Source organism: Schistocerca serialis, chromosome 11, assembly GCF_023864345.2.
Source record: "Schistocerca serialis cubense isolate TAMUIC-IGC-003099 chromosome 11, iqSchSeri2.2, whole genome shotgun sequence".
Lineage (NCBI taxonomy): Eukaryota > Metazoa > Arthropoda > Insecta > Orthoptera > Acrididae > Schistocerca > Schistocerca serialis.
Window position 1 is genome coordinate 48,905,998 of NC_064648.1, and position 27,131 is coordinate 48,933,128.

The 27,131-nt window shown below is 40.5% G+C and overlaps 1 protein-coding gene across 9 annotated transcripts in view; it reads right to left on the reverse strand.

The window, feature by feature from the left end:
* The window catches only part of LOC126427081 (zinc finger protein 99-like), a 141,063-nt gene that overhangs the window by 12,185 nt on the left and 101,747 nt on the right, over positions 1 to 27,131 (reverse strand). For 7 of the 9 annotated variants that reach the window (XM_050089257.1, XM_050089256.1, XM_050089255.1 and 4 more), the window contains one exon: positions 19,954 to 19,991. The exons of the other annotated variants lie outside the window; for them this stretch is intronic. In XM_050089257.1, the coding sequence (XP_049945214.1) occupies positions 19,954 to 19,991 (38 nt within the window). The remainder of the gene's footprint in view (positions 1 to 19,953; positions 19,992 to 27,131) is intronic. 9 annotated transcript variants of the gene reach the window in all.

Consider the following 27,131-nt stretch of genomic DNA (forward strand, 5'->3'; position numbering starts at 1 on the left):
CCTTTTTGGGTATTTGTGTGACTTGAGCAATTTTCCAGTCTTTAGGTAAGGATCTTTCGGTGAGCAAGTTGTCGTATATTATTGCTAAATATGGAGCTATTTTATCAGCATACTCTGAGAGGAACCTGACTGGTATACAGTGTGGACCAGAGGCTTTGCCGTTAAGTGATTTAAGCTGCTTTGTTACTCCGAGGATATCTACTATGTTTCTCATCTTGGCAGTTGTTCTTGATTGGAATTCAGGAATATTTACTTCGTCTTCTCTGGTGAAGACGTTTCGGAAAACCGTGTTTAATAAATCTGCTTTAGTGGCACTATCTTCAGTGACTTCACCGTTGTTATCGCACAGTGAAGGTATTGCATGTTGCCACTGGTGTGCCTTATGTATGACCAGAATCTCTTTTGGTTTTCTGCCAGATTTCGAGACAGAATTTCGTTGTGGAAATTATCGAAAGAATCTCACATTGAAGTATGCACCATATTTCGAACTTCTGTAAAACTTTGCCAATCTTGAGGATTTTGCACTCTTTTAAATTTGGCATGCTTTTTTCGTTGCTTCTGCAACAACGGTCTGACCCACCTAGTGTACCATGGGGGATGAATGCCATCACTTATTAATTTATGTGGTATTTATCTCTCAATTGCTGTCGATATTATCTCTTTGAAAACATACCACAACTTTTCTACACTTACATGATCAGATCGGAAGGAATGAATGAAGACTGTCTCTTAAGAGGGCGTTAAGAGCATTCTTATCAGCTTTTTAAAATAGATATACTTTGCGTTTCTTTTTGATGGTTGCAGTGATGATGGAAGTGCACATGTATTTTATCAACACACATACTACAGCCTGGACAGTAACACTGCTGATTGTTTACACCACATTTGTTAAACATTTTGGGATGATAGCTGTTACCTTCCTTTGTTCTCTCAATTTTCCAACCAAAGGGCTGTCATTATGAACAAAAACAGTTTCTTACATTCGATTTATCTACGCCAGTACTCTACCCAAGAACTAGTTGGGTTGGCAGATCAATGGGACTTCGCAACCTTTACTCAGTCTTTTGGCCGAGGCTGGTTGCAAAGTGCCATTACATATTATACAGGCTAGTATTACGATGGGGTCGCCATTCCCAAAGTCCCTCCCCCCGTTCCGGGACATAATTAGTGAATTAGTGTACCCCAACTGTTTCCATCCAGTGTAATCCATGGGAAAATGCGAATGTCTGCAATCTGTGTAACTGAAGTGGAATGTGGGGACCAGCCTGCTATTCACCTAGCATGGTGTAGAAAACCACCTAAAAACCACATCCAGGATGGCTGGCACACTGGCCCTTCGTCGGTAATCTGCCATGTGGATTCGATCCGGGGTCAGCACGCCTACTGGAATCCAGGAAGCAGTGTGTTAGTGCTCTCGGCTACCCTGGTGGGTCGTTTCTTACGTCACCGTAAAACTATTACATCTAGTTCCACCTACTAAGGAGGGAAGGAGGGAGGTAAGGAAGGAGGGAGGGAGGGAGAGAGGGAGGGAGGGAGGTAAGGAAGGAGGGAGGGAGGGAGAGAGGGAGGGAGGGAGGGAGGGAGGTAGGGGAGGGAGAGAGAGAGAGAGAGAGAGAGAGAGAGAGAGAGAGAGAGAGAGAGAGAGAGAGATCCTGTGAGAACGCAAGCATTTACTGCAGAATTTGAGGCATCTGCTGCATGATTAGCTGTAGCTAAAAGCAACTTCAACAACCGCTATGGCAATCTGCTGCACCACCCAATTCACTTATTTCTTCAAATTCCTTGATTGTATTCTTCAACACATTTATTGACATGGGGCCTCTTCACAGCCATTTATTTCAATGATATTCCTGCAATGCAGTGCTGCTGTTCTGATAAAACAGCTGTACCACCTGTGCATGGCATTTTTTCTCAATAGGCACTTAATTTCATACGAAAGAGATACCTTGTTAACTGGGTGTATACACAAACAAGAAAAAATTTCCAGATTTCCCAGGTAGAAACGCGCTTCCTAAGGTGAAAAACTTTTTATTGGGTGGAAGTACATTTTTCCATGTTAAAAGATGGTATCGTTTCTATAGGAGCTGTAAACCTTATCAATACATTGAATGGTTATGGATTTATAAGCCTGTATAGAATTTTCTGGCAGTTTAGGAATCTCAACCTACCTGGAGATACGGGCTGGAAAGATACATGGGAGACAGAGAGAGGAAGGGAGGGTGGGAGAGTTAGAGAGAAAACAGGAAAGGAACTAGTGCCTGAGGTGCACAGGATGGAAAGGGGTTATGGGAGGGGAGGGGAGAAGGAGAGGGATGAGAGGACCCTGTGCTTCTGCTACTTGTAGATATAGCAGCTCCTGTTCAAAGTGCCCTCAGCTCTGCATGCACAGGACCAAGATTTCAGTACAGTTCATATGCATATTCACTGTTATGAGCATAAGCATCCAGCCATGAACACCTCCACTGCCATGGCCAGTGCTCCATCAACTATCATGCAGCACACTTTGCCCAGTGCACCTCACACCTCTGAGCCCATTATGTCATATGACGTTACTGCAATTAACATGTATGAAGTGTTGCATATGTTCGAATTGTTTAAAATGCCTGTCCATACAAGAAACGTTTAAAAACTGGTCGACCTGTAACTTGTAAGGGGTCCGTAGGCCCTTAGTATAAGTTTGCACTCGGCACAGGTCGATAGGGCGAACAATCGATTGTGTCGTGTTGCGAGAGCGAGTGTGGAGTTGAGTCAGTCCCATGTTGCGGGCAGAGGTGTCGAGGCCAGTTGTTGTAATGCAAGGCTTTAACGACAAAGGGAGTTGCCATCGCCGCGGTTTAACCCCTTTGTGCTAGAATAATACCGGGAAAGTGAAAAAGTACTATTACGCAAGTGATTAGTGATATTCTAGTGCCGATATTTTGGTTTCGCGTCTACCGCGCCGGCATCTCTCTGGACTGCAATGTTGGATTGCAGTGATGGATTAACATGTGACGATAATGAGAAATGAAGAGGCCTGTGCTGAGATTAGCCGTATTTAGATATGTATGACGAAGGCAGTGGCTGTCTCCTCCTTTTGTGTTTTTGAGACAAATATAGGTTCGTGATTAGTGAAACTGTGTTGGTGTTTTTCTTGTTACCAGACATTTCATTATTACAGCATTTGAGAAGGACGAACTGGAAAGTAACAACTTCCATAGCAGTCAATTCTGATTGCCAGCCCCATTAGGTACACGGTCACATTAATAATAATTATTGGGCTGCTATTCGATCAGATCAGGTCGGGTCGAAATAAATCGGAGGTGTTACACCCTGGCGACTGTGACAGAACGTTGTTCAGTTTTCGGACGAATTGTAAAGAACAATAGGCAATTTTATCTTGCTTAACGCGAGAAAATATTTTTTCAATTTCGGATCAAGGCAGAGTATAAACTTTAAAATCGCGACAAGAAACAGTGCATTTTGAACAATACGAAGTAATAGCATCTTACGATTGTGAATAAACTGTTTTTTCGCCATATTAAATACGAGTAATAGTGTCGATAAACTGTGTTATAATGTGCAAAAGCGTAAATCCGCGCGAAAAACTGTGAAAAGTGAACACCAAAGAAAGACACGTGTGAACATTACAACAGCAAAACGAGTCAAGAATTCGTCACGAAAGCTTTAAAGAAGTGTTTAATAGTAATATTATGACTGAAATTGCTTTTTGAATGATGAAAATCGAGTAACTTCATGTCGACCCATAAACTGTTATGCAGGCGACAATATATGTGGCGAATCAATTGTTGAGTGACGTCACGCAGACCCGTGTAGCAGCTGCGCCAAAGAGCTTCGATCCGCGAGGTGATTTCACACGTCATCCCAACTACCTGTGCAAGGAGTAGGTCAGGTGCAGACACACTACACTGACAGCGATCAGCGCGACATCGAGACACCGAGCGCCAACCCGGCATCTAGCGGCTGAACTACAAACTACACCCACCTGCAGCGATACGGAGCAGCTGCCTGAGAACTACGACGACTTGCCACGGGTCTTCAGCGTGACTTCGAGACACCGAGTGCTGACCCGGCATCTAGCGGCCGAACTACAAACTACGCCCGCCTGCAGCGCCACGGAGCAGCCGACTGAGAACTACGACAACTCGCCACAGATCTTCAGCGCGACTTCACGCGGCTCCGGCGGCAGTACAGCGCCACGCCCTCTTCAAACGTCAAAACATCGTGACTCGTGGTAACGTCAGTTGGTGAGTGAAGACGACTGGTTAGCATAACATTAAATTGCAGTGTACTGTCTTCACGATAAATAAACAGTTTTAAACTGTGTTTCACCTTAGGAGAAGTCCCCAATTACAGTAATTTCCGAAAAGTTTTCGAAACATACTCTGAAATATAGCATACTTATTGATGCATGCTGTGCTGTCTAAATGGTGATTATACAGATATGCTCATTGTTTTTGGGGATTTTACATTTATAGATTTAATGAATGGTGTGATTTATCTTATTTAAAACATTTTACATAAATTGTGTATGTGAAAATTGATATTTGAAATTATTAGGTTTTGAGAGTCGTTATGTTCAGTATTCATACGTATTGTACCAATTTTGGGATTAACTGAAGATACGGCAGTTACTGTTTGATTAGTTTCGTGGTAATTAGGAGTGTTTTGGGTTACTAGAGGTTATTTTATATTACTTGCCTGTGCATTAAAAATAAAACAAACATGTCTACCGAAGATAAACAGGAGGTTTGTGAGGCAGCAGTTGAAAGGAAAGGGACAGGACAGGAAGACAAGAGATGATTCAGGAATCAGTGATTGTGGATTGTCATTAGAAAGCCCATTAGCACATTCAACTAGTAATCCCGAGACACCGGGACAAACAACGAGAGGTAAGCCAGTTTCAGAGGATGCAGATATACGGTTGATGTTAGCAGAGTTGTTAAAGGAGGCCAAGACAACAAGAGAAATGGTAGAAGAATTCAGAGAATCATTAAAGGAAGATTTACACGAAATCAGAGAATTATTAAAGGAAGATTTCCACGAAACTAGAAAAAGTTTTGAAATATTCCGAAAATCATTTAAGGAAGATTTACAAGAAACCAAAGAAAACTTAGTAAAGTCAATTAAGGAAACTCTAACACAAGAGCTCAAAACATCGCGAATGAAGATGGAATATAATCTGAAGAAGGAAATGCAGGAGTTACAAGAACAGCTGAAGATGGACATCAACGAGAGAGAGAGTAAGCTACAGAAGAGCATAGACCAAGTCCAGGGAGATGTGGAGAAGATGGAAGGAAAGTTAACAAAAAAGACAGAAGACGATATTGAAGAAACTAAAGACGAATTGGGAGAAAGGACCACCGAAGTGGAAACAAATTGCAGTCACCAAATCACCGAGGTGACGCAGAGGCAGAAACAATGCAATGATGCGGTTAAGGGGATAGGAGATAGGCAAAACCAACTGGTTGTCAATCTGAGAAATGCCATAGCCGTGCAACGAGAAGAGGATAACGAGAAGGTTGCAATGGAAGGTGAGGCCTTCACTTGGGGAGTCAGGAAGAAGAAAGGGACAACTAGTTTTGATCAGTTTGAAGGGGAATTCTTGAAGAAATACTGGTGCAAACGTCATCAGTGTGCAGCAATTGAGGACCTACTACACCGCAAGTCACTTAATACATGGAGAGGAGCGTTGAGAGAGTTTGCCGAACATTTGTGGGAATTGAACGAGACCTTGGAACAACCCCTGAGTGATGATATGATATCTGCAATAAAAAGAAGATAGAACCGGAAAATGCAAGAAACTGTATCCGGGAGCCCAATTAAAGATAGGGAGGCCTTGATGGAGATACTGGAACAGTTGGAATCTGTTCGATCACAGGAACACAATCAAGCTAATGATCAAAACCGAGAGGGAAGTAATGACCAAAGGAATCATTTTAATAATTCGTCTGATTATAGAGGAAGAGGTGGAGGCCACAGGTATAGGAATCATGGTGGTGAACGGCAATGGAGAAATGATTGGAGAAGGAGTGAAGAACCAAGAGATCATGAGAGAGGAAGGGATAGGCGAATGAATGACACAGTGCATATAGAAGAGGCGGAGAGACCGGAAAACTGAATGACACTCCAGATGAGGTCTGGTCAAGAGTGAGAGCTACAAGGACCAGAATAGACCTACTAAGACATGTTTAGAACAGTTAGTTGTTAAACGGACATTTGAAAAAGGGGAATGTTTATTTGCATTGTATTTTCTGATGTATTATAACTAGAACTTCATATTTCATATCGATGATTACCTGAGAATGGGTGTAAAACCTGTAACAACTAATTTGTAATATAATAATTCATATGTCATGTGTATACGTAATAATTTTTGATTGTATGTTGTGTGTGGCATTCAATATGGACTATAGAGGATTATTGCTGCTTGATAAAAAAATTGTGATTTGGACAATGCCATGTTTGTGAGATGTAATAACCTTTTGTAGAATATTATTGTGGAGGCAGCCCACTACTGGAATCGAGGGATTATTTGCTGAATTGTAATTTCATTAATTATTTACACTGTGTGTTTTGTTCAGATGTAATGATATCTAATTTTCCTTGCCAATTCTTTTACGCCCGAGGCTCCAAAGAAGCTTTCGAGGGCGGGGACGTAAGGGGTCCGTAGGCCCTTACTATAAGTTTGCACTCGGCACAGGCCGATAGGGCGAACAATCGATTGTGTCGTGTTGCGCGAGCGAGTGTGGAGTTGAGTCAGTCCCATGTTGCGGGCAGAGGTGTGTGGAGGCCAGTTGTTGTAATGCAAGGCTTTAACGACAAAGGGAGTTGCCATCGCCGCGGTTTAACCCCTTTGTGCTAGAATAATACCGGGAAAGTGAAGAAGTATTATTACGCAAGTGATTAGTGATATTCTAGTGCCGATATTTTGGTTTTGCATCTACCGCGCCGGCATCTCTTTGGATTGCAATGTTGGATTGCAGTGATGGATTAACATGTGACGATAATGAGAAATGAAGAGGCCTGTGCTGAGATTAGCCGTATTTAGATATGTATGACGAAGGCAGTGGCTGTCTCCTCCTTTTGTGCTTTTGAGACGAATATAGGTTCGTGATTAGTGAAACTGTGTTGATGTTTTTCTTGTTACCAGACATTTCATTATTACAGCATTTGAGAAGGGCAAACTGGAAAGTAACAACTTCCGTAGCAGTCAATTCCGACTGCCAGCCCCATTAGGTACACGGTCACATTAATGATAATTATTGGGCTGCTATTCCATCAGATCAGGTCGGGTCGAAATAAATCGGAGGTGTTACAAACTCTCATTATGTTTTGTTACTATTGTATCAGTAGGAGGTTCTACTTACTTTTTGAAACATCTATGCACAGCACTCTCTCAGCATTTGCATCTTGATAATGACTGATTAAGACGTCGACTGTACATATTAAAAACAAAAAAGAAATCTCACTGCTAAGCATCCGATTTTCTATATTCAGTTAATTAACTTTTTGTCCATGGCAAACTGTAACGTGAGTGCTGATGAAGAAGATATTGACACAATTTGCTGTTGTTGCTAAGGTATTCCAGAAAATGTAATGAGAACAGTGTAAGTAAATATGTGTAGAGCAAGTGGCTCTGAGACAATTATCAGCCACACCACCTAAACGTCCGAAGCCCACAAGCATATATGTAAGATGACGATGATGCCTGATGATCTATATCTACATGATAACTCTGCAATTCACGATTAAGATCCTGGCAGATGGGCATCGAACCATAATTTTTAATTTACTTCTCTACCATTCCACTCTCATTGCGAGCAGGGTTACATATTTCCATGTGAGCTCTGATTTATCGTAATTTACTATGATGATAATTTCTCCCTACATAGATGGGCGCCAACAAAATATTATCAAACTCTGACGACAAAATTCGTGTTTGAAATTTCACGAAAATCTCTGGCTCTAGCGAAAAACGCCTTTGTTCTAATTACCGCCATCCCATTTCATGTATCGTATCCATAGCACTCTCTCCCTGATTTCGTGATAATACAAAAACAGCTGCTATCCTTTAAATTTCTTTGATGTCCCACACCACACTGCAATACTCCACAAGAGGACAGACAAGCACAGTGTAAGCAGTTTCTTTAGTAGACTTGTTACATTTTCCAAGTTGTCTGCCAAAAAACCAATCTTTGGTTTGCTTCCTCCAGAGCATTATCTACATGACTGTTATGATTTAATTTACTCGTAAGTGTAATCCCTGTGTATTTAGTTGAGTTCACAGCTTTTAGGTTTGTATGATTTATCGTGGTAACGAAATTTAGCACATTTTTTTCAATACTCATGTGGTTTACTTCCTACTTTCCATTATTTACAGTCAAATGTCATTTTTCACATCCTAAAGACATCTTTATCACTTCACAATTCGTTTTGGTCATCTGATGACTTTGCAATAAGGTAAATGACAGCATAATCTGCAAACAATCAAAGAGAGCTTCTCAGATTGTCTCTTAGATCGTGTACATAGATCAGGTACAAGAAAGGGCCTATAACACTTATTTGGGAAACGTCAGATATTACTTCGATGACTTTCTGTCAGGTATTACGAACTGTTACCTTTCTGGTACAAAATCACGAATAAGTGCAAACAACTAGGATGATACTCCAGGGGCACACAACGTAATCGGAAATCACTTGTGAGGAACAGAGTCAAAAGCTTTCTGTAAAACAAAAAATATGGAATCAATGTAATGTCATCTGCCCAAATCAGTCATTACTTTGCGAGAATAAAGAGCTTGTTGTGTTTCACAAGAATTACGTTCTCCGAATATGTGTTGGTTATTTGTCCATAAATGATATCTTGAAGGTAATTCACAATGTTCAAACAGATTATATTTTCCCAAATCCATTTCATCAGATTACTCCCATTTCCTTTCTTGGGTTCCGGTCTAATTTGTGCTACTTTCCTGTCTTTGGGTACTGATCTTTCTGCAGTTGGAGAGTTGCATATGACTGCTAAGTATGGAGCTATTGTATCAGCATATTCTGAAAGGAACCTGGCTGGTGTATAGTCTGCCCCAGGGGCATTGCCTTTCTTAACGTGGGTGGTGTACAGTCTGCCCCAGAGGCATTGCCTTTCTTAAGTGTTAAGCTACTCCAACACATTTAGAATACCCACTTCTAAGTTACTCATATAGGCAGTTATTCTTAATTAGAATTCTGGAATACTTTGCTTTTCCTGTGAAGGAATTGATAAAATCCGTCTTCAGTAACTCGCTTTAGTAGCACTGTCGTCAATAACTTTACCATTGTTATCGTGCAGTGAAGGTATTAATGCACCTTGTCAATTGTATACTTTACATACAACCAGAATTTCTTTGGGTTTTCTGCCAGATTTCGACACAGAGTGTCGTTCTGGAAACTATTAGAAGCCTCTCTCATTGAAGTTTGCACTAAATTTCGAGCTTCTGTAAAACTTCGCCAATCCTGTGGATTTTGCATTCTTCTAAACTTGGCATGTGTATTTCATTGCTTCTGAAACACTGGTCTGACCTGTTGTGTGTCAGTACCATTTATTAATTTATTTGATATGTATCTCTCAGTTATTACGTATTTTACTTTAAACCACATCTGGACTATGCTTAGAAAGACTTATCTGAAGGAGTGGAAACTCTCTCTTTGGAATGTGTCAAGTGAATTTTTATCTGCTTTTTCAAGGGCATGTATTATGCGTTTATTTTGGAGAGTTTTGATGTTACAGTATTCACTCTTGTGAACTTTTCATGGCTCAACAACATTGTGGTCACTAATCCCTGTACCTGTTACGCTCCCTGTTTGGCCATGGTTATTAAGATGTCAAAGATGTTTTCTCAACCATTTACACTTTCAGTGCGTTTCTGAACTCACTGTGCAAAATAATTTTCAGACACACCATTCTGTTCGGTTTTCGACGACGTTTTATGCCTACCACTGACATTGTATTGTCGCCAATATATCGAGAGTAGACGAAAGTCCCCACCAACTCCAATTCTACGAGTGGCATACCTATTTCAAACGACAAGTTTTCTTTGAAGTGTTCAGCATGTTTCATCCAAGTCAGAGCATTGGTGAAGGGAACTTATCAATTTATTCCAGTTCATAGGTGTAAGCTCCACCCGTACTTATCATACTGTATAGGCTTTCACAGTCAGCATCCCCATTAGTTAAAACTTATGGCCTGAGAGGCCATGATCAATCTGTAAAACTACTACTTCCTGACGTTTCGTTACCAACTGCGGGTAGCAGTGAGTCAATGACTGGCTGCCAGGCTATGGAGGTCCCAACATTGCCTGTCCATGATTTATTTGGCTGTGAGCACTATGGGACTTAACATCTCAGGTCATCAGTGCGCTAGAACTTAGAACTACTGAAACCTAACTAACCTAAGGACATCACACACATCCATGCCCAAGGCAGGATTCGAACCTGCGACCATAGCGGTCCCGCGGTTCCGGACTGAAGCGCCTTCCAGTATGATAATGAGTTTCACGAACAAACAGACGGCGTGGCCATGGGCAGCCCTCTGAGTCCAGCTGTTGCTAATCTTTTCATGGAATTTTTTGAACAGTAAGCCCTCGTTCTTTTCTAATGCAACTACGACAATTTACAGCTACGATACTTACTGTGTTGTATCTACCCTCTTTCGGTGTTCTACTTGCAGCCTTTGAAACTGAAGCACTTTCTGCACTTACCAAAGACCCTCTTATTCAAAAAAAGCCCAGTCCCCTCTACATATCCGCATACTCGTGGAACTGCTTCCTTTGTGTAGTTGACTCTTGGGCCATTTAGCTGAATCCGTAAATCCACCACCTTCTGACGCTAGTTGGGGAATCTGCAACCTACACAGCTGCAGAACTGTCTGGGACTCTGATTCAGACTTCACTCCACTCTGTATAAAAGAACCACCTTCAGTTCTGCCCATGATGCTTCAGATGGTGAGCTCTGCCTTCATCTCGCACACAAGACTGGCAGTCATTACTAGTGAGTCACCTGAAACCTGAGAGAACCTCTTCCAATCCAATGTGGCACATATTGTTAGCACCAACGTGAGCCACCACCTACTGCTGGCTATTCCATGTCTTTCATGGCATCCAGAAGCACCCATTTCTTATCTGTAAAGACTCCTCCCAGTATGCACATTGGATTCCTTCCCCTCGTTTCTCTAAATGGCGCCATTACACACCTAACAATGGAGCTTCCAATAACCAGTAATACTACCCTCTGCCCTGTCTTGCACACTGAGAGGCTTTCTCTGGAACATGGCAAGCGACTTCATCTGGCTCATGGATTTCATCTGCCATAGACAGAAATCAAATTGTTCATCAGACGAACTGAGCAGGCTCTCCGATCAGCAACATGGAAATTCTTTCACTGCCACCCACACACTGGAATGACTTCCCACTCGATCACAAATGAGAGGTTCAAATGGCTCTGAGCACTATGGGACTTAACATCTATGGTCATCAGTCCCCTAGAACTTAGAACTACTGAAACCTAACTAACCTAAGGACAACACACAACACCCAGTCATCATGAGGCAGAGAAAATCCCTGACCCCGCCGGGAATCGAACCCACGAATCCCGGTGCGGGAAGCGAGAACGCTACCGCACGACCACGAGCTGCGGACCAAGTGAGAGGTCAATCTCAGTATAGGCAGTACCCAAGGTGACCGCAGCAGTGGACCAATTGGTGGACAACACTACCTGGAGCTGTGAGCGAAGAATCACCAACTTCATTCACATCTGAACACAGCAATTACTATATCTGTCCATACCAGAGTTGGCATGGTAAATGAACAGACATATACAAAGTATAGGAGTTGAAGGTAAGGAACACAGACAATATTTAAAATAAGTCGCTTCTTATGAAAACATGTCAGCTCTCAGTACTCTGATGTACTACTGCTGCTACTATGAAAGCTTCCACTGGATTGGGCGATCTAAGAGCTGCAAGTAACACAAAACAAAGGAGTGATGCAATTCAGCCAGTGGTTCTATGGACCACACAGTTTATAAAGCTTATAAATGTGCCTGATAAATACACACATGTGCACAAAATACGGGATTTGAAGCAAAATAACAATAATAATACCATTACAACTATAATAGTAGTAGATGTCGCCAAAATATACTTACAGCAATTGATAAATAATTCGCTCACTTGTGACAAACATCAAAGGATAAGGATGTCAAGTCATACATCAAAAGTCCCCATTGTGAGCCAATTTAAGTATTAATGCTGACGAACAGAGAAAATGAGCAAATAAGCTTCTAACAAACACTATATGCTTTCCTTGCAGCAAAGGTGAAGTCGTTGCAGCAGCAGGCATCTGGTGTCAACATAATGCTGTTCAATCAAACCTTCTGTTTGAATACCAGTGGGTGTAAGCATGTTACTGTCAGTGTAATATCGAATAGGGAGTTCTAGTATGTGGAATTTCTCGAAAACCATCGATTTAGTGATGAAAAAGTAATATTCGCTTTGCATCAATGACACTGACAATGCAATGTCTCAAAGCAGATGTCAGCCTTGTTCCACAGAAAAGTTTGTTCTCCCCTGATGTTACCAGGTGATCACACCATCTCTGTAGGGGATGGAGTTGGTACAGTTAAAATATTTAACAACAGAGGGAGCACAGATCTACAGGAGCTGATTTTTAACATTTTAATGAAATGCAGTACAGGATGAGCTAGAGTGTTGGCAAAGATGGCAGTCACATATACTGCGAGTAATTTACTGTCGATAGCTTGCCAAAATCTCCACTCATTGGAAACTACCATAGCTCGACTCCATGATGCATTCCGTGCATTGATGGAAGTGGAAATTTATGAATCATCATTACCAAATGTGGGCACTGAATTACGATCTAATTTAAGTTTGTTTATATAACCAGCTGTAAGCAAGAGTTTATAAAAACCCTCCATTTCAAAGTAAATAAACAGTTACCACTATAACCAAGTGGACGAAACGGTCTCACCACAAGGGTTTTTAAATGACTGGTCCTGCAGTGATGAAGGTAGAAACCTGAAGAACGAGACGAATGGACCATTACTTCCTGATATTAGAGGTGCTTTGGTTATTGGGGTTTCATGCTGCGGAAAATAATTACTTTTTACACTGTTGACATATCCTGTGGGAGTCCACTTAGAGCATGTATATATTTTTCAAAAATTCTGTTTCAATCAAAATATCAGCTACTGCAGGAGATTTTGCATGGAGTTAAGGTACTAACATACTAAACTGCCAGCAAAAGCAGTGATATTCCACCACCTGAAAACGTAAAACCAAACAGCATATTCATTTTTGGCAACATCTCTGTGGAAAATCAGGATATCCGCCGACATTTCTGCTTAGCACGCCACATGGAAGTGAATATAATTTATTTGAGTGAGACATACTTAAGCATACCAAAGCTGTTGGTCTGGGATACACCAACCTTATAACAATCGAACAGGACAATCTGAATTTAAAGCATATTTGCCAAGTACATGTAGGAACTGACATGCCACTCAATGAATTCGTTATATGCGAGGATTGCTGGAGTAACTCTCAGTATAGCTTGCTGGTTACAGATCAAACTACTAAACTGAATGAGAGTCAAAACTTCAAAATGATTCTTCAAAAAGGCAATGCACCAAAACGCACCTGTCAGTATCTTGTACACTATGTACAAATTTACACGTGTTGCACATTCATTCAGAGGATGCAAAGCACGTGCGTTCGACAAAAAAATGGAGGTAATCAACACTAAAGTAATGGAACTGAATGTCTTGTCAAGGAAGGTGCTATGAATGGTGAGGTGTTGATTGCTCAAATTCAGCAATATGACCTGTGTGTCAACGAGAAAATTGAAGGAGTCAATGTAAAACCAACGCATATGTGGAACAAGAATGTGATAGCTAAGGCACTTCACGCCCATCACCACCGACTGTCTCAGAATATACCTAAGTTGTAAACTGTCTCAAAAATGGATGAGTATGCAGCAGCATGTTGTCAAAGGTGTGTAATGTTAAAAACTGGGGTGTGGAAGACAATTTGACGGAAGTTACTTTCGTGAAAGTTAGGTCAACTGCAACGAGACCAGTGTCCCTCAGCAACATTTCAGCCAGTAACTGTCAGGCTGAAAGAGCTGTCATGGACTATGGATGAAACCAGAAACAGGAGGAGGAGGAGGAGGAGGAGTGCCGAGTTAAGAAAGAACATATGAGGTCATCAGGGCAAAACCGTATTTGTTAGGTAAGCACTCAATATGTTTAAGCAAGAAGGCAATAAGACTTGGGAACAAGAAATCTGAAAGATTGCCTAGGCTGTTACAGTTAATAATTTTGAAAATGTCGACTGTTAAAAATATACCCTGAAACTAGAAAAACACGTGGTCCAATATCACATATGACCAACGCATGTAAAACCCCAAAAGGATGAATGGAAGTCTCATAGAGCGACAAATACAGGATTTTAACTGAACCAGCATTAGCAGCTCCACCTAGTGCTGGCAAAATAGTCGAAGTTCAGCCTGAAACACTAAACAGTCTACATCTAGAATATATAAATTATGGTAACTAAATGGAATCATAGATCGATTACGACTGTTTACAGCTTTAGCTGGTGAAGAGATTGCAGATCACATGAACAAAATATTATCGATCTTACCTGGGCTACGAAAATTATGCATCGTCGAGTAAGTGTGGAGAGAGTTGTTCATGAGCTTCACAGACCTGCATGCAGAATATATCTGATAATACGAGGAATGAATTATGAATGGCAGACTGATCTCTTGGATATGCAAAACTACTTACAATCAAATAATGGCGTCAAGTACGTTCTCGCAGTCACAGACACATTCCAGTTTCGCTTGGGCCTAACCTTTGAATGTAAAGACAGGGAAGGAGGTTTGAGAGGTTTCTGAACAGTTGTTGCAGACAGGACTAAATCGACTGTCCATCAACCTTGAAGACATATGATGGAAGTGAATTCTACGATAGACATTTCAAAGCAGAATTCGAATTAAGTGGGATAAACCACTACTCAACATTCTCATATTTGGAAACTAGTATTGCCAAATGGTTGAACTGGACCATCAAAAATGGAATGTGGAAGCAATTTAATCTTCAATGTATGTGCAAATGGCTGAACATACAGCCAAAAATCATCGACGAGTATAATCGCATTATTCACCACAGAATTAAGAGCAAACCTATTGAAGTCACAAAGGAATTACAGGAAAGCTTTGAACCCATTATGTTCCTCGTAGAGCAGGTCATATGATGTCAAAGGAACAGGGCATTGATGAAGTGGCTTAGTTTCTCATCAAAGCTCAACAGCTGAGTGAACACCCACAATTTGCTATGTAATTCGAAAAGCAAAGCTGAAACCATGCAGTAGTGTGACATGAGTGCTACGAAACGTATCAACAAAGTTGGAGGTGGTATTCTCGAGAATCTGCCATCAGAAGTGTATATCTCTGGATACAATTTCTGTGGAGCTGGAACAAAACTAAAATAGCCCCTAGCTTATGGTGATAAGGGCTTTAATGCATTGGACAATGTATACAAAGTGCACATGATGTGTTAAAACGCCCACGTTCCTAAAAATATCAAAGACATCTGATGGAATAATTCTGTTTCTGATACCTGCATTTGCTGGGCTGTCAGCTACTGGTTTCATTAGCTAGGAGAGCTGATATAATTCAAGCAGTACAGAACGCCCGAAAAAGCGAAAAGTAATTACAAGCAGCTGAAAGGCATAATATGACCATGGAGGCCATTGCTATAGGTAAAGGCCTATATTTACATGGCTTTAGTTGTACATAAAGGCCGACAGCAATGATACTGGAAAAAGGGATTAATAACACAGATCTGGTTAAACTCGTCAGCAAACTTAAAATCACGAGATTTTACAGCGTGCTTATAAAGGATACATTGCCTAAGACAATGTGGAAATCCAAGAAACATGGAACTGTCAATTTAGATGTTGTTTGGGGTGTGGAGCTCTTGGTGATTTAAGGCCACCTGAAGAACTGTGTTGTCACTTCACCAATAGGAACCAGCTGATGTACAATGTTCGACGCTACCATGACTTCAGTTCATACCTCTGAGGATATTTCTGCATGATATTTTTCCTGAAAAATGCATAAAAACAAGCAGTATGCAAGTCTCCACGTCATTTGAATCTGCAATGAAATTATGTTCACTCTAATCCTAATTGGTTTAAATTGAAAGCAAACTACTTTCCTCCCATATATGTGCAGGGGGTAGCGATGTACAGCATTAACTGGCTGGAAACATACGAAAGCATAGCTAACGTCACTGAATTAATAATAAATTGCATCTAGAGGATTGGGAAGTTGTGTCAATGCCTCTTGGCACTTGCAACACTGCCAATTCATATGTATACTTGAAACGTTTTGTTAAGGGATTTGAGGTATGAGGTGAAGGCAAACGTTAATATGTTTAAATCAAAGATAGAAACAAAACACATTGCGGACTTCAGTCACAAATATTTAATAGGATGGCTACTAGGTTTCTCAGAGGGACAAGTGATGGTGCATAATACTGATAAAATTTTTGATTTATCAACTGGTGAACCAACTGCCAGTCAGTACAATTCGTGTAGAGTGTAATATTGTAATGAATTTTGTACCTCGACGACAGATTAGTCCATATTATTTATGCATTTTTTCCTATAGTGAGTCTTGCTTATAAAAGTGAAGAAAATGACGTCCACAATGAATATGGGCTGTTACATGAAGCCAAGGTGGCATGACCCATACTAGAAGATAAGGGAGTCATGGAATAAGATGAGTGGTCAGGCGTCAAAGAGAAACGGCATGCCTATCCACTGAGGAGGACATCATGCCAGTATAACTAGTTGCTCAGCATCTTCTGCATAGACTCTCTACCGGGCTCGTGTAAAAGCCACCAGTGGTGAAACATATTCCATGATGGTGGAGTGTGTTAAGACAGCAAATGATGAACAGAAGTGCAGAGGAGTGAACTAAACACCCACAGTCTAGTTATGAATGGACATGGGATTTAAAAAAAATGGAGGAGGGTGGTCTGATCCGCTCCCCTGGAAGTACCACTTATGAGATGTAGGACACTGAGGAACTGGGTACCATGTACAGCCAGGTAAGAATACATGGGAGGACCAAGGAAGTTTCCTATCAGATATTAGCAACAGGAATTTTCTAGTTTCAATGAATGGAAGAACGAAAGGTGCAAGATGTAAAGATGGTGTAAGAAACTCATTACGCAGCCAAATATTCATACAAAAGGTTTTGGCAGTGGAAAAGTGAAAGCCACTGTCCATGCTTCACTAGAAAAGATAGGAACGACGCTGAAGACGCCACACATGGAGACACGTTTGTGTGGAACTGTAACAGAGTGTAAAATCCTTGGCGAAAAGGGAGCTGAGACACCTGTTGGGTGATTCCATAATATGGTTGCTTGGGATAGCAAAGACAATGATACCCAGGACGAGCATTCAGGCAACCCGTTTTCGTGGATAAATGTGTGTGACAAGTCAAACCATATAAACCTTGAGACAATTTTGTCTGGAAATACGGAAGCGTCCGATCCCGCCTGTCTGCTTTGACCCATGACATCACAAATATGGCATTAGATCCCTCCTGGGATCTAATGCCATGAATTTTCCATTGGAGAAGTCATAATGGGGATTGGGGAAGAGGGAACAAATGAAGATTAGTCACCTTGGTGGCTGCTGAGTGCAAGCCTTCAAAAATCCACTGTTACAGGGGGAAGAGGCTGAAGAATCCTGTTCCATGAGATCTACAAACATATTGGCACTCTCCCTGGGTCAGTCTGAATTCCACGGCAAAAAATCGGTAGGCAGTGGGCACCAGCAAAATGGAGGTCAGCCAGGTAAGGGTACATATGCCAACACCACTGAAGTGGATCTCCAAGTCAGGGAAGGAGAAGACCATTTGTTTTTGTTAGAGTTCTTAGAACTTTCTAGTTGACGGATGAAGAGTATGTTTTTAGCTGTAGAAAGTCTTTGAAGGAGTATGGCTTTTGTCCTTTCAGCCTGATAGTTGTGTAGCACGTGATTCCGCCACCAAATGTAAAGATCTGATTGCTTGTTGCGTAGCTGTAGTAGGAGACAGGGATGCTATTGTGACCTGTGTGATTTCACTACTGCAACACTGACTTGAAGTTGTAAGTCTTGGTGGGCATATCCTCCATTACGCATGGCATAGCAAAAATGGTACTGTAAATGCCAGATGGTAAAATGCACAGATTTTGACTAGCTAACAATTTCAAGTGACAGGGTGGAGTTTAATGGCCTTCAATCAGATCTCCTGGATGCTTGCTCATTAAGACGCTTGGGACATTCACGGGATTACAATTGATACAGCAGAGAGGAGGCGAACAGCTGCTCTCGTGAGCATCTCTGCCAAAAGTAACACACTTGGCCATGTTTTGACTGGATACACAATTTATTATAATGTTGACACTTGTAGGAACGCATTTGATTTGGAATGTATGGTTGGACTGTGATTACTTCACAGCCTCCCTTAATCTTTGAGGCAAAAACTACTCGAGCAAATGGTAGAAAATGAGTGCATGGGGGTCCGCAGCTCATTGTCGTGCAGTAGCGTTCTCGCTTCCTGCGCCCGGGTTCCCGGGTTCGATTCCCGGCGGGGTCAGGGATTTTCTCTGCCTGGTGATGACTGGGTGTTGTGTGCTGCCCTTAGGTTAGTTATGTTTAAGTAGTTCTAAGTTCTAGGGGACTGATGACCATAGACGTTAAGTCCCATAGTGCTCAGAGACATTTGAACCATTTTTTTTTTTTTTGAGTGCTTGTGGGCATTAAGTTTGCATCCATCTTTATCATAAATGAGAAAAATTTCACACAGTCTCCAACTGCAACACCTTCCAGAATAAGGCATGCATTAACTGTAGCAAAGAAATGATCCTCTTCAGTATGTGACACCATGAGGAACCAAGGTGCATTTGGGAGGGCCTTCAAATCTATAGCCTCATTTTGTTTATGTTTATGTTTAGTAGACACACGCTAAGATGGTGATTGATACATTGCAAAAGAATCCCCCATGACTGCCAACATCTCCAATGGCATGCTCTTTCCAACTGGGAACCCCCTCAAAGGGGGATTCACCCACCGTTAATGATTGTTCACACCTCAGGTCACACCCCCCAAACTCCTGACAGAGGGACCAATTGGCATTTGGAAAGGTAACAGCTCAGTCACTCACCCTTCTGGGCCTGATCTGTATCGGAGGGTACATGAGAACCCTACCCGTTGATCTGGAGCTGCCAATTATGCATTACCTTGACACCTGTAATGTGTCTAACGAATGGGACAGCCTTCAGGAACACACCAGGATGAAGGAGAAACAAAGAGAATGAGGATTCATCAGTTAAGTCTTCACAGCCTTACTGAAAGTGGCACCAGCTACTTATGTTTCTTCTTGATGGTGGCCTGTAAACCACTACAAGCTTGTGCATTACCTGAGCACCACTGTGGCACCGAATTGAGAGAGGTGTTCAACACTATATTCATTAATCTGAAAGGCTGGGAATCAGCTCCAATTTTTGGATATATAGCCATTCACCCTTTCTTCTAACTTGTTCTACTGCAGTATGATATTAGCTTGTGCCCATCAAGATGAATCTGTTGAATTTAAGTGATTTCATGTGACATTCTGCATTAAACACAATTCAGCTGCTGATATGCCACCTGAACTTTTATTTTCCTGTATGGATATCAGACATTTGCTCTATTTATCTAGGAATAGTCACATAACGGTTGTTGCAAAGAATAGTATTAATGAATCATTACAGTAGTGCATTTTATAACTGAAGTACTCTCACAATTAATAAACAAAAATTTATATTTCTGAAAAAGTTCTGCAGTGAATTATGAAAACTTACCTTGCACTATCAGATGCACATCTTATTGAGGTTTCCACCTGAAATATTTGAAGAAATGGCCAGTGATTTACAACTGATGAGACAGTAAATACATAGAATTCTATTAACGCCCACCAACATGTGATTGGTCCACAAAATGCTGCAAGTTAGGCTTGAAAATATCATTTAAGAGGACATGATAAACTGTTGCAGTTAATGAAACAGAATGTTAGTAAGAATTCATTCTCCATTTTCTCACTGTCTTCAGTACTGTAAATAACTACACAAGCCAGTAATTTGATTGTAGCCATACTTCCTACTAGATACTTCACAAAGGAAAGTGACCAATAACATCTTTAATCTGTTATGCACTTACACTTTGTGTAAAGTTTTCTTTCACTTTTTTTCTGTTATGAAAACTGCCATGCACTGACAGATGAATCCATCATCGTAAGTGACACATTTGGACCTTTGTGCTCTGGGCAGCCCAGACCAACTTGCAGAGGTGAGGAGTGACTCCTAAACCCAACCTTAAGTTCACACCCAGAACTACATACAGGCTTGGACCATTAAATATACAAACATTAATAAATATTGGCAAACTCAAAATAGTTTCACACATTGTAAATGGACAAGTTGAAATTGGCATTACAAAATATCACATTCACAGATGAAGAAATACCACAATCAGAGAACTGTAGATTCTTCACAGAGAACACAGGGAAGAAATTCACGAAACTACTACAGAACTAGGCTCTGCATTCATAAATGGCAATTATGTTGCAAACGGTACCAAATTTTTTGGGAGGACAACGGTTCAATCCCACACCCGACCATCCGGATTTAGGTTTTCCATGATTTCTCTAAATCACTCCAGGCAAATGCCAGGATGGTTCCTTTGAAAGGGCATGGCCGACTTCCTTCCCCATCCTTTCCTAATCCAATTAGACCAATGACCTCGCTGTTTTGCCTCTTCCCCCAAACAATCCAAAATCCAAATTTTTCATCACCTCCAGAAGTCTCTCTCCCTGCAATAATTCAATATTTAGGTGAGAGGTACACAATAATTAATGCACATGCACCAATAGATCAGGATAACAATGCAGAAGGTAAAACAGTCCTCAGAACAATGTTGAGAAGCATCTGATGAAGTTCCAGAGGAAAACATACAGATTTTATTTAATTTTTATCCTCAGACTGGCACAGAATGGAGATGAGATCAATATCTGCCCAAACTGCTATTAAATGAATTTATTCACAACTGGAATTTTGACTGTTATGCCATTCTCAAGTGACAGATTACTATGAACTAAGTCAGTGTTATTAAATGTCATGACTAGTGCTTGGGGAGTGGATATTAAGATGTGCAGTATGACATGACTTTGATAGAAATTAATACATGAAGTACTACCAATTTCTAGGCTTACAGATTACAAAGACTCCCATCTTGTAAAGAAAATGGAATTTGTAAACATGGTTAAAACAAAAGTATTACCTCAAAAGGAATTATAAAGGATTCAGACATCACACTGAGCTACCACTTGAGAATTGTACAACTGCCAAATTAATTTTGAATAAATACATTCCATATCAGCCCTGGTAGAAAATGTTTTCATTTATGAATGTCTGCCTGACTAGATGTAAGAAAAACGGAAAACTGCAAAGAAAAAGACATTTAGCATGCACCACTAAAAAGATACGAGGACAACAATAATATGACTTGAGAATATCAGACAGCTTGTGTGCCAGTAACAAAGCACAATTCCAAAAAGATGATGAATTCCAGAGTCAGACATAGATATCTGTTGAAATTGACCATTACCACTGAATAATAAAAGTAAGATTCCTGGCCTAGAATAACTGATAACCATGTTCACATAAGATTCAATGAAATTCCATGAAAAGTTCAAGGAGACAACAGCAGAATTCTAAAATACAAGATATGTCAGAGATGGCTTAGGACAGGATGGTCCTGTGAAGGCCAAACTGATAGAGGACTAAAGGAGCAAAATACTATTGGAATACATCTGTAACATTTTAGAAGGCTTATGACTATAAAGCAAGACTGCTTTATTTCAAAATTCTTAAAGAATCTGAAATACAGAAGACAGCCTCATTTCAGATAAGAACAGACTTTAGCCAAGGCAATGTACTAACTCCATTCTTCTTTCGGACTATACTAGAAAAGTGAATATTGAACAGATGGAGCTATTCTCAGAATCTACTACCAGAAGTTGAATACTACTTGGTTAGAAAATTGATAATTTCAAAATTGTTTGTTCAACTTTTGTAGATAATTTAGCAATGCTGACAATGTAGAGAAACCACAGAACAGAGAGAAAGAAAAACAGTAGGAAAAAGCATGACTAGTCGTCTCCTCTGATAAGCAGCAGTGAAGCAGTAATGGGTAACTACAGGACTGCAACATCCCTATCAAATACGAAGTGTGGGAGGGTCAGGGGAAGACAAATTTAAGGATCTATGAGAATTCATGTAGCCAAATGGTGGGGAAAATGGAACCACAAGAGGAAGACTATAAAAGATGGACTCTGCATTTCAGTTAACAGAAGATGTTTATAGTAAAAATTCATTCTCCAAAATTGCAGAACCTCCAACTTGCAAAGTAGTCATTTGGCCAAAATACACATCTGTATCACACAGAATACACATCTGTATCACAAATACTAATTTTAGAATCAACAAAAGATAGTGAAAATTACGAAAAAGATATTAGGAAACAGAATACCACCACAAACATTTAAATTCAGAAACAATACAGAAGTATAGATAAATATGTAGGAAAATAACTGGAGACAAAATTTGGCATACAAGGTTAATGAGTCTGAAAAGAAAAACTCTGTAACAGTACTAAAACCATTAAAAAATCTCAATGCCTTACAAGAGTGCACAAAGACCTACAAGAAACTTGTATAAATTAGCAAGATATTTAAAACCAAACCAAATACAGAAACAGGATTAAGTTGGTAAATTCTCCACAAAATAACAGTTCCAAAAAGACAAGATAGAAATTGAACGTCAGGTGAGTGGAAAGAAAAATGTGTACAGAAGAAGGAGTAGCATAAATAAATGTAAAACCTTAGCTGGCCTGTAATTGATCAGGAAAAAAAATTGTTCCATATTTGTAGTACCTTCTCAGTAAAGCATAGCAATCATATATGTGCTGCAAACAAGTTGCAGCAAGCAGCTCAAAGAGTCTCTGCAAATATGCAGATAACAGTATTTGGAGTGTTTTGTTAGGCTACAGCAGTGATCAGAAATATTTTGCAGTGGTGTTGTTATGCTGTAAGTACTGCTTGCATGCAGTTACAAAAGAGCAATGCATTCAAGTGTCACTCCATCAAGGGCTGCACACTGCTGTGGTTACATATCTAGTGAACAAATATGATCATACAACAACAATGTATGTATGTATTCCTTTAGCTCGAAAGTTTGTAGCTTGCCTTGATGGTATGGTATCCAGTAACTACTATGACTGAGGTATTCACTCAGTGATTGTTTACTTGTAGAGAACTAGAAGTATAGCAAAACAGAACACTCGCTTGATGTGAGACAAGCTGTTTTGCATGTCTTCAAGATTGGGAGTACTTCTAGGGACTATGGCATATTACAACCACAAACAAGTGTGCACAGTCAATAGCAAAAACATGAAACAACAGTAACCAATAAGCCAAGGTCAGGTCATCCCTGAAGAGAGAGGAGGAAGGACAGAATGATTTGTACGCAATCAGCTGGTGTTCCAAGAGAAACATCTCAACAAAACTTGTGAATCCCTGTAACATGTTCGTTGCACTGGTGCATGTCTTCTGCCAATTGAATCCAATGTTACTAGATAGAAATAGATTTCCTGCAGCATTGAATATATGGCCATTTTTAAGGCAACCGGGAATTTTGACTGGAACACTGGACTTGTTATATTAAATTTGAGTGTAACACACCTCAATTTTGGAGGCAGTTTTTTGAAGAAACAAATGAACTTTATAAACTGCAATATATGGTATCAAGTCTTTGTAAGCACCACTGGAAATTAATTTGAACAAATAATGAAGGTAACTGAAAATCTGTCATGCATTCAAACTTTCAAATATTATACGTGAGATAGTAATGTGAATCTACCATCAAATGCACAGGATTGATTGACACTGAACATTTCCCATTTAACATTGAAACATGAAAATCTATACATTTAATATTTTGATTTGGTGAACTATGTTCCTTCTAAGTCAAGAGAAATGCCCTTAACCTACTATCCATTGGGGTTACTTTCCTGTGAGAAAAGGCCGACAGCTGTGAGGCAGTATTTAAATTCACATTCATGTAACTTTTGCATTTGAATCTTTAAGAAATTTTAGGACTTTCCCAAGGTCAGTGCTATGATGGCAAGTAGAATTATTGTCACACATTTAAACATAATCATAAACTCATTGACAAACAAAAGATGAATGCGGCCAAAATTAGTGAGGGGCAGCAATAAACAAAGGATACAACAAATCAAATATTCTAACTCTGCTGACTGATCTCTCAAAAAATCAGATGCATAGCCAACTGCTAATTTGTCACTTTCCAGATATAAAATATTATTCACAAATATTATATAGAAAAACACTAAAATTGAATTCAACAGTACTATTTCAAACTGTGCAGCCCAACTTCAGGAGTTAAATACAGCCCTGTATAGTTTTTCGTTAATTAATTTTATAAACACTGATTATAATAATGTAAGCCAAAACTGCCACAAGCATAAACAATACATCAAACTGTACAGTGAATACATAGTTTGACTGGAACTCAACTGGATCCAGGGTATCTACAATTTGATTAGAACTGCTCAATTAATTTGACCAGAGCTAAATGTACTCCACAATTCCATACACCAAAAGACAGCATATATTACACTACACCCTTATCCTTATCAAATGTGTATTAGATACGTTTTTGACAAGTTAACTATTATGCAGTGTGATCAAGATGTGTCAAGTTCAATTGGTTGTAATTCAAACTTGGTAAGTGCTACGTAGTAACCTAAAGCACCATGTAAATGAGCAGGAAATTACAATCATACCTGATATGACACGTTTATTTGTATAGAAATATTTCCTTGTATTTAATTACTGTAACAGTTGCATATGATGGCAATTTATCATGATTTCACTGATAATGTAATATTTATCTCAGAATGTTCCGTAAAGTTCTAAAGTGACCAGCACGGGAAGGTGCTTATCTCAAGCCAGGCTTCACAAAATCCTCACCAGAGTACCAACTAATCCAGGAGGTTAACTGAGGAAGGACGATGGGGAAAATACAGAGACAGCACATGAGACACTGGAACTGCTCCTCAACACTCATTTTCCTCAATATGCTCTGGCAGATAACATAGAGCAGGATGCGACCCCTGAAGACAATGGTTCTCAGGCACTCAAAGAGAGGACCGGGAATCAGCCAAGGAGTGTGTCAATTTCAGTAAAATCCAATGGGCGGTGGCAACATACTAATTGGTCAAGTCACCTGGTCCAGATGGAATCTTTCCAGCTCTCTTAAAACAAATAGGAGACAATCTTATGAGAGTCCTCTGCACGTTATTCCGGGTTAGCCTAGCAGTGGGAGTCATTCCCAATGCCTGGAGGGCAGTGAAGGTTGTCTTTATTCCAAAGCCAGGGAGAATTGATCATACGAAGGCCAAGGATATGAGACCAATCAGTCGAGTTAATGTACATGCTGGGGAGAGGAGGCTAACTAGGGCTCCTCTACATTCAAACTAACACACATAACCAGGTAAATCAAGTGAGACAGCTCTCCAACTATTTGTTGGGAGGGTGGAGAAAGCACTTTCCTTTCAAGAAACAGCCCTCTGCATCTTCCTGGGCGTCAAGGGGGCTTTTAGTAACACAACCTTTGATTCCATGGTTAGGTCAACAGAGGTGCATGACCTAGTGACCACTATATGTAGGTGGACTAGGGCCATGCTTAGTGGAAGGAGGGTAGAGGCCACATGATGAATGAAAAAATAGTAATTAACACCACTAGAGGTTGTCCACAAGGAGTTTTGTCCACTTTATTGTGGAATCTACTGGAGAACGAACTCATTGAGGAACTAAATTACAGACAATGCTTTTGCCACGGATACGCAGATGACCTTGTCATAGTAATACCTGGCAAATTTGCTGACAAGGTTAGGAATATGGCACAAGGTGCACTGGACATTGTGCAAGACTGGTACATTACATAGGACCTAAACGTTAATCCTAACAAGACTGTTGTGGTATCAATCACGAAGGAGGACATCTAAAGCTTTTTGATGAAACTCTATCTGTGAAGGGGATAGTGAAATATCTAGAGATAATCTTAGATGAGAAACTAACATGGACCCTTCACATTAAGAGCATCTGCTCCAAGGCGAATTGTACTCTAGTGAGTACCAGAAGACCTTGTGGCAAAAACTGGGGCCTAAGATCCTGATGTATGCACTGGACACACACAACAGTGGTTAGACTTAGGATCTCCTATGGGGCCGTAGTGTCGTGGAAGAATGTACAACAGCAGGCTGCAGCTAAGGAGCTTGCTAAGGTGCACAAACTGGCCTGCTTTGCCACAACAGGCAGAATTAGTAGCACACCAACCACTGGGATGTAAGTCATGCTGGACATGCCTCCACTACATCTTTGGGTTAAGATGAAGGCAGCAGCTGGTGCATACACACTCAAAACTGGTAAAAACTGGATCACATTGGATATCCAGACTCACACACTAAAATAAAGGAATGGCTTGAGAAATGCTGCCTGACTGTATAACAACTCTCAACTGCTTCAACAAGCCTTACAATACAATAATTGGAAGCAGGGAGCAGTGGGAAAACAGTTTGACACCATGCAGAGGACACTGTCTGGTTCACTGATGGGTCAAAATCAGACCAAGGCGCTGGGGGTGGGGTGTACAGGATTCAGCCAAAACTGGAGTGCATCATCTCTCTAGGAAAACTGGCCTTGGTATTCCAAGCTGAAATTACTGCAATCAAGGCGTGTGTGGAGGAGAATATATATAGGTGCTACAAGGACCATAGCATCTACATCTATTCAGACAGCAAGGTAGCCCTCAAATTATTGGGAGCTCCTGCAGCACAATACATTATTATTGCAGAATGTCACAGGGCTTTGGTGGAGTTAGCGGATTCAATAGCGGAAACT